The 9,539-nt window shown below is 46.0% G+C and overlaps 1 protein-coding gene across 1 annotated transcript; it reads left to right on the top strand.

Moving 5' to 3' along the window:
* On the top strand, positions 1-1,454 carry LOC147992949 (uncharacterized). Its single transcript, XM_087539182.1, has 2 exons — positions 1-448; positions 757-1,454. Exons 1-2 carry the CDS (start codon positions 1-3, stop codon positions 1,452-1,454), a joined length of 1,146 nt encoding a protein of 381 aa, XP_087395308.1.
* Positions 1,455-9,539: the final 8,085 nt, after the last annotated feature.

The following is a 9,539-nucleotide window of genomic DNA, read 5'->3' as shown; positions in this document are numbered from 1 at the left end:
ATGCATGATGTCCTGGATGCGACCTACACGAGAGAAGAGGTGAAGGCAGCCCTAGACCACATAGGAGATCTCAAAGCTCCGGGGCCTGATGGCATGACATCCATTGTTTTCAAGCGTCACTGGCACTTGATGGGTGACTACGTCGTGGACGAGGTTCTCAAAGTCCTTAACGGTGGTGATATGCCAGAAGGATGGAACGACACCCTGGTAGTCCTCATTCCAAAGGTGAAGGATCCGAACAGAATCAAGGACTTGAGGCCCATCAGCCTTTGCAATGTGCTGTATAAGCTCGTCTCAAAAGTCATTGCAAATCGGTTGAAGGTTGTACTCCCGGACATCATATCTGAAAATCAAAGTGCCTTCGTCCCAGGTCGTCTCATAACTGATAACGTGCTGATAGCTTATGAGATTTCACACTTCATCCGGAATAAGAGGAATGGAAGGGAAGGTGAGACTGCAGGCAAGGCTGACATGAGTAATCCATGTTGCTCAAGCTAGGCTTCCGGAGCAGATGGGTTAACCTCATCATGAAGTGTGTTCCAACTGTTAGATATCAGATAAAAGTGAATGGTGTGCTCACCGACCAGTTCTGTCCGACTCGTGGCTTGCGGCAAGGGGATCCGCTGTCACCCTATCTCTTTGTTATATGCGCGGAAGGACTGTCCGCACTATTGCATGAGGCGGAAAGGGAAGGAACAATCACGGGGGTCCGAGTATGCCAATCAGCACCGTCTGTTTCACACCTCTTATTTGCAGACGACTCAATGATCCTAATCAAAGCAAACAAAGAAGAGGCCAGGGCTCTTAGGGAGGCATTGGACCTTTATGAGAACTGTTCGGGGCAGTGCATTAACATTGAAAAATCTGCGCTCATGTTCTCCCAAAATACTCCAGTGCAGACCAAGAACGAGGTGAAGGCGGCCCTAGGTATAGATAGTGAAAACTGGAATGAAAGATACTTGGGTTTACCCGTGCATGTGGGCAGATCGAGACGCAAAGTGTTCGGATATATCAAGAAAAGTCGGTGTGGAAGAATGCATGGTTGGCAGGAGAGGCTGCTGGCTAAAGCTAGCAAGGAAACCTTGATAAAAGTGGTCGGGCAGGCCATCCCCACCTTTGCAATGTCCTGTTTCGACCTAACTAAAGGTTTTTGCAAGGAGCTGGACACACTTATGAGCAAGTTTTGGTGGAGCCAACAGGATGAAGAGGCGACCATGCACTGGATCAGCTGGGAAACCCTTAGCAAGCCAAATGCCTTGGGCGGGCTGGGGTTTAGGAACATGCATGACTTCAACATTGCAATGCTCTCAAGACAAGGGTGGCGGCTCTTGCAAAGCCCGGACAGCCTCTGTGCACGTATTCTCAAGGCTCGCTGCTTTCCTCATTGTACCATGTTGGAGGCGGAGCCTCGGGAGGTATATCCTACTCGTGGAGAAGTATTTTGCATGGTCTAGAGTTAGTTAAACAAGGATACATATGGCGTATTGGTGATGGGACGCAAGTAAAGATCTGGTCGGACCCATGGATCCCTAGGGCATGGTCGAGGCAAGTTATTACCCCACGAGGATAGAACATCCTCACTCATGTTAGTGAGCTTATTTGCCCGATAACTGGATCCTGGGATGCACAGCTTGTGAACGATTCCTTTTGGCCGGATGATGCTCGACATATACTGCAAATCCCCCTCCGGGAAGGGGTGAGTGACTTTATTGCATGGCACTACGACAACAAGGGACAACACTCTGTCCGCAATGCATACACACTGCAAGTTCAGCTCGGTAAGGTAAACAGCCAGGAGAATATTGGGAGCAGCACGGCTTTAGCCGGCAATCTCAATGAATGTGTGGATCCGTCTTGGAAGCGAATCTGGAAACTCCCATGCCCACGAAAATCCAAATGTTCACCTGGCGTCTGAACCATGAGTCCTTGGCATTCCGCACAAACCTAATAAGAAGAGGTATGAAGATTAAGAGCACGAAATGCTTGTTTTGCGGCCGTGCTGATGAGCATGGGGCCCATATTTTCATCAAATGCAAATCAGTGAAAGCAGTGTGGCGAGCACTTGGGCTAGAGAAGGAAAGGCAAGACCTCGAAGATATAGCGTCTGTGCATGCCATGCTGGATTACTTACGGGGGCTACACGAACATAAGCGAGTGCAAGTACTCACCATGTGGTGGCACTGGTGGAACAACCGGAATAGGGTGAGGGAGGGAGAACTGGCAGTGACTTCTGACGAGCTAACCAGACGCGTGCTGTCCAATACCATGGAATATCTGCAGATTTTCAGCGCCAAAGAGCATAAGAGGGAACAACTAAAATGGCACCCACCACCTGCTGGCACGCTAAAGGTGAATATGGACGGTGGTTTCAGACCTGGTGAGGAGTCAGTAACCTGGGGAGTGGCGGTTCGCGATGATTCTGGAGTCTTGATCTCGGCTCGGGCGGGCAGAACTGAGCAGGTGGCCGACCCCTTCGGCGCTGAAGTGGTAGCTTTCACCAAAGCCATCAGCACGACTGCTGAACTTGGCGCACTTCGGGTGGTGTTTGAAACGGACTCCAAACTTCTACAAGAAGCTCTCGATCTTGGCAGGGTGGATTCCTTCCCGTATGCGGCCCTAATCGAAGACTCTAAGTTCCAACTTAAGATGTGGTTTTCTAGGCAACAGGTGCTCCTATGTCGTCGTGAAGTTAACTCTATAGCGCATGAACTTGCTCAAGTTGGGCGAGATTGCCTACCAAATGAGTGCATGATGTGGGACTATGATGCACCGCCCCATGTGGCGCTTTGTGTTTCGGGCGATTTGACCGAGCACCGTTAAGTTATAAAGCTTTGCTTTCCCTCAAAAAAACAAGGTACCACCACCGACCAAGTCGCGACGAGGAACTATGATATACGTATGACCATGGTATGACATGCCTATGATATTTGCAACTTTGCAAAATATTCTTAGGGAAGTGAATATTTCAACCTCCAACTCTTGTCCTAGTCGAATCTACAACTCTTAACTATAATACCATCTAAGAATCAACCCTGAACTCTTAACACCGGCTAAGATTCAACCCTCCCCTCACCGGACCGTGGTTTTGACCCAGTTGACTAATTTTGACCCGTTGACCATCCGGTTAGCAAGCCGTGAAAGCAAAAAAAAATCAAAATTCCCAGAAAGATCAGAACTTTTTTTGAAATGTAAAAGGAAAAAAATTTAAAATTTCTCAAAAGAGATTAAAATAAAACTTAAAATCGACAAAATAGCAAAAAAATTAAATTTGGTCAAAATATTCTGCCCAATGTTTTTCCAATTTTTTCAAATATTCCAAGAAATTAAAAAGACTATAAATTTAAGAAAACCGTACTAAGCAGTCTAGGAAAGTTTCAAAAACAATTAATAAAAAATATCATTGAATTTTATTTTCTAGATTTTTTTTAAAAGTTGCATCTTCCACATTAAAAAAATAGTTTTACTTTTTTTATTCTACAGAAATATTATCAAAAATACAGTTTATAATTTTGGGGGATTTTTTATTTTACATATTATTACTTTCTTTGGGATTTTGACTTTTTCGCCGATGTGACTTGCTGACTGAATGGTCAGCGTGTTAAAACCTGTCAACGGGGTCAAAACTATGGTGGGAGAGAGGAGTGTTGAATCCTGGCCAGTTTTAAGTATTCGAGGTTGGTTCTTAAACGATATTACAGTTGAAGGTTGTAGATTTGTCTAGGGCAAGAGTTGAGTGGTTGAAATATGCACTTCTCTAGAAACAATTTACCCAAAACTTGACAAAAATCACCTACAAATTTGGAAACTTATGAAGTGAGCATAATAAATTTAGAAGGCAAGTAGAAACACACGCATATGAACTATAGAAAAATGGTCAATTTTGGTGTACAAGTTACTGCTACGACATGAAAACTTCCTTTTTTACACCAAGTTATTCTGGTCTACAAGTTACACTAACTTGCGGTATGGCACCTTCACAACCCGTGAGGTTTACTTTACTTTGCAAATGATAAAATAATTTTAACAAACTTCACGTGTATTCTGGTCGGCAAGTTACTGCTACAACTTGAAGATTTGTTTTTCACACCAAGTTATTCTGCTCTGCAAGTTACACCGACTCGATGTATATTGTAGCTTCACAATCTTTCATTTCTCTTTGTTTTGAGTATAATCACTCTCTGTACAAAATTTCACATGCATGTATGTACGTGTCTATACATAGCTATATATCGTCATTCGCGTGCTTAAACTTTCTAGTTGATAATTGTATAAAGTACTTCTTTCTGAGTAGGGCGTTTCGGTGCCCAGGCTCATCTGCATCCGGTTAAAAAACAAATCGTAAAAAATTCAAAACAAATTCAAAAAATTCCAAACAAAATTTGTGTGGTAGACAATTTGATGCATGAGACCCACTCCAAATTTCATGTCATTTAGACATCTGAGCAGCTCTCAGCAAAAAAGACAAATCGAGTCAAAACAGTATATGAACAGTAAACATTTTTACAGATTCTCAATTTGTCTTTTTTGCTGAGAGCTGCTCAGATGTCCAAATGACTTGAAATTTTGAGCGGATCTAACGCATCAAATTGTCTAGCACACTAGAAAAAATTGAAATGTTTTGAATTTTTCTAGTATTTGTTTTAATTTTTTTTGTCAGCACGGGTGCAGAGATGGATTTTCTCTTCTTTCTAGCTTAGTTTGCATATCATATATCATGATGATCAACGATAACCCTATAGCTGGCATGAACAGCGCGTACGTGCAACGTTCACATGCATGAGCAGTAGTTGATAATTTCCCGCCTACCGGTGCGTGTCGTCGTTCTCAGCATATCTGCATGAACAGCGGAACTACTTCACACTATTTGCACGAGCAGGTGTCCACATGACCGGCCCTTGGCTTTCCAGTTCGAGGTTGATGTGTGTTGTACGTACGCGCTGTATCCTGATGGGAAGGAACACTATGGCCGATAGTTTCTCTCTTCTTTTTCTCCCGTGAACAGGCTCATCGCATGTGTCATCGACTGGTGTAGGGGCGCTGTGGTATGCCGTTCTGGAGCGACCACGATAGCCTATTCTGTTGGGGGCGTCCTCCTCCTATTTCGTCACAGCTAAGCTACATTGCCCTGTGCTTTCCACTTTCGTGCTATATTTGCTTCTTTTTTTGTAGGCGGCGGCTTTAGTTTCGTCCGCGAATAGTGTGCTGGAACTACTGGTGATAGCTAGCTAGCTAACAGTGATTACACTGTGTTGAGAGTTGAGACTTGAGACACATGTCCTATTAAAACTCTGGAGCCAGGAGTAGTATGCAGCAGCATGGAGATCAAGTAGGAGGCAACTTCACACTTCAAATGTGTCTCGAAATATCATGTTATGGCTCGGTCGATTGAAAGATAAATATTTCACTGGCGGTGAGCATTGGTCCTCCCGGTTACGGTTTTTGGTCCACCGGTCATTTTCTTCGTTGATTTTGCTATTATTCGGGCAATTGCATTTTATCGCCAACCTCCCGTCGGGCCGGAGAACGGGACACCGCACCCGAACCAGGATTAAGCCAGAGACCGGAACAACGCGGCTGGCTGCTGCGGAGACGAGGCCGAGGGTTGATGGCTGCGGATGCGAGGAAGGATCGCCGGCGCGGAAATGGAGTTGGGCAGGGTGGCAGGGGAGGTGGGGAGCATGGTTAGGCCAATGAAGGTGGGCGGGTCGACCGAAGAAGAGGGGAAGAAAAAGACAGCATGGCCGCTTCGCTGAAACTCGTTTTAAGTCCCTTGATACTTAGCCGCCCTCTTTCTATCTCCTTGTTCCTCCTCCCTCTCTCTCTCTCTCTCTCTCTCTTTTGCGGATGATCTTGTTCCTCCTCCCATTGTAAATCTTTCTCTTGATCAAAGTTTGTCTACTTCTCTCGTGGCCACATACGCATCGTCGCAGCTTTCACCGTGGAACCAATCATCAATCTCTACCCAGAGATCGCGACATATCTTTAGTGAAATGTACTTTGAAGCTGACGCATCATTCTTTTTGGTTATGGCAAACACTATAGCCACTGATAAATTCCATGAACACGTTTGTTAACTACTTCTACCGTTTCTCCAAAAAGCCCCCAAGGTCCGTAGTGGAGATGAGTTTGAGTGTATAGATTTGCATGAGCTGATCTTACCATCTTGGGTAGACGCAACGTCAAGGTCTCTTCGCACTTGTTTTGGTACTCTTTTTCCACTATACACCCAGAATCTACGTACATAGTTTCCTGTTCTTTATACTAGCTCGTCTAGGACGGTTACTTTCATGTCACAGAAATGGCATACCTACCCCGCTGAGAACAGTACATGCCCATCAACCTTTTCCTTTTTCAAAAAACGAAACCCCTGCCGTCCGTCTCAAGCGCTAGCCTAACCGCCACTATCGGCATCTGCTAGCTGCTTATACGGTTATTTTATTTTTTTGAAAACGAGCACTTTATTACTTAAAAGATTTAAACATTACATCCGGTATTACTTTCTCCATTCCTTTCTCAGTCACGAAGCTATACTAACATCTGGTACTTTTTTTGAAAAGGAGCGCTTTGACGGCGGTGACGCCCGCGGGCGCCACTCACCTTCCTGGAGGCGCTATCAGGTATATTGCCCCCGTCCCCTCCCCCTTGTCTTCCCGGGTGAAAACCCCAACTTTGTTGGGCGGCGGTGACGCCCTTGGCGCCGTATCCTTCCTGGAGGCGCCGCATACAAGGATGGTTGTTGGACTTCGCTGAGATGTGTGTGGTGGGTGTCGGCGGTGCCCTCACTGGTGAGGGACCATGATGATTGGGTGCTTTCCATGCTCCTGCAGTGCCCCTGTCCGGTGCCCGTGGTTCCTGGACAGGAGGGGAGAGGGATCCCTTCCGTTGGTGTCATTCCAGAGAGCCGTAGAGCCAAAGCTTATATATTTGATCTTGGTCCTGGCTGTTGCTCTTTCGTTCATCCTGGCGGCTTGTCTTTTGTGTGCCCGGGTCTCTGGATTTCGGCGATGTTCTGCTCCAGGTGAGAAGTTGGCGACAAGACGGGACTGCCTGATTCCGCTCCTGTGGTTTCCATCGATGCCGACCATCCAGGTTCTAGGGTGAACATGTCCATCTGTCGACGGTGCGGCGCCTTCCGAGCCACGCGAGGAGGCAGGGGCCTTCTTCGAAGATGGATCTGGATGGTAGTGTTTTTCGCTGGGGCCCTGGTGTTTTGGCGACGGCTGGCCTGCTCGGCGGCGTCTGTTCTTCCTCTTCTGCGTCGGCATTCTCCTACTCCTAGACTTCGTGTGGACAAGAGGGCCTTGTCATCCCCAAGCTAGGTGCTCATTGTCGATCTTCTTTAGCTTGTTGTATGCTAGGTCTGTGAGCTGCTCCCTGGCGTCATTGTATCCTGCCGCCTTTTTCGTTTTCTTTTCCTTTTCTTATTGAGTTGCGTGTTTGGTTTGTCGAGATGTAATCCTGGCCGGTTGATGGCTTTGTTAATTCAATATCGGGCTCTGCGCGAGCCTTCATTCAAAAAAAAATCTCATCACTGAACCAAAGGTTGAACGCCCCAAATCTTAGCCTCCAACTCCAACAAGAACACCGTCACCGCTCTCGTGTCACTGGCGGACTCCCCTTCGTGATACTAACAACTATGGCTAGGTCTCCTCCCTTCCCTTCGTGATTCAATCACTCTTGCTGAAAAGGTAATTATATAGATGAAATTGACATTGCGACAGGGTTGAAGAATCAAATAATACTGAGCAAAGGACACACATATGAAAGCTCGCGGTGTAGTTAGAGTGAAAAGTACATTGAACATGATGCGACGTTCTTTTTGGTTATGGCAGACGTCTAATGCCACTAATAATTTCTCATGGCATGTTTATTAGGTGTTTCAACCCTTTACCAAAAAAGCCTGCACCTTAGCTAGTGGAGTGGATTCCAACATACTCCTTCCATCCCAAAATAAGTGACTCAACTTTGTACTGACTTTAGTACAAAGTTAGTATAAAGTTGAGTCACTTATTTTGGAAGGGAGGGAGTATATATTTGCATGGGGAGACCTGTATATATTTCATCACATTGTGTTGACATCAGAAGGCTGATCTTACCATCCTGGGTAGACACACAGTGGGCTGGTCTCTCCACTTGTTTTGGTACTTGCATGTTTTCTCCTTTACGCCCACTACTACGTTTTCTTCCCTGTTTTGGCAAACAACCACCACTTCATACCAACATACTTCCTTGCTCCACATACTTGTCTATGATGGGTGGTTATACCATGATTAGTTAGAGCCGTCCAGCAGGCTAGTATTTTCTTCTTCCAAAAATAAAGTGACTTCCTTCCATTCTCCTCGAGTGCCTAACCATCATTATCAGTACTCCACTCACTTATTTACCCGACCCTACGACCCTCATTGAAATGGTGGTGGCTGTATCTGTCAGTCAGAGGAAAAATAGTTATTTCTCACTCCACAAACAACTGTCATTGAAATGCCCACTTTTTTCATGCCTCGTCCGCTTGCATCGTCATGGCTTTCACTGCTAGATGAATTATACATCAGCCCTATGACATGTTTGAATTATAAGGATCGGAAAAATATGGCACAAAGCATAAACACCAAAGCCCGCAATACAAATTCGACGCCAAACATCTAGAAGTTCAATTGATCGAGGCACCATTTAGTTGAGACCATGGTGGGTATATATACTTTCTTGTGAGAAAATTAAATACTTTGCCTCGCTACTCTTTTTTTTTGTGTGGGTGCGGGGGGCTATTTTTGTCACACACCCACCGTTGTCATTACATTGACAACAAGTTGGTGTAACCATCTTTGTGCACGGGTTCTCCGCTTTACACCCAACCACTAGCGTTCCTTGTTACAGACTAGGAGGCGAAAGGCACGGCGTATACTTGTTTACATGTCATTACTTTCATGTTCTACAAAGGTCGTGCACACCCGCAACTAGCCAGCAGTAACCATTGCTTCTCTCCGCAAGATAGTCGTCTACCAGCATCAAATGCCCGCGTGCCCTCTTTCGGTTCAACACTCGATGTCCCTTGATTGATCCCTTTAAATTCAGAACATGCTCCTCTGCAAGCTCTCATGTGGTAGGATCGCTTGTGTCATATCCTCTTATTTGTCCTCCTCATCGCACAAGGATGACTCCATGTTCTTGTACAAGTACTTCTTGTCTGTATCCATCGTGCTTGCTTCAAAATAAGGAAAAGATTGTCAATAACTTGTCTATGGCATTAGGGCAAACAATCGAGCGCGTTGTCCGTCGTGGATGCCAGCTACAGGGGCGGAGGGTACCTTTGCATTGGACGGACAAAGGGGCGAAACAGCGGCGTCATCAAAGCGAGCATGGTGCCCGGGTGGAGCGGCTAAGGTCCGGCAAAGTCTGGGCGGCCTGCCGGGGTGTAAGAACGGTGGCATCGGCCTGGGTCGGAGCAGGTACATGGCCAGAGGGAGGGAAAAGGTGAGAAAGACGTGGGCTCTGGATGAGTTTTGGGTAGGCCGGGGTTATTAGAGTCCAACCTTGCGGAGGTC

This window comes from Triticum urartu, chromosome 1A (genome assembly GCF_056163025.1).
Source record: "Triticum urartu cultivar PI428250 chromosome 1A, HENAU_Tu73, whole genome shotgun sequence".
Classification (NCBI taxonomy): Eukaryota; Viridiplantae; Streptophyta; class Magnoliopsida; order Poales; family Poaceae; genus Triticum; species Triticum urartu.
This window is presented reverse-complemented; position numbering and strand designations above follow the sequence as displayed.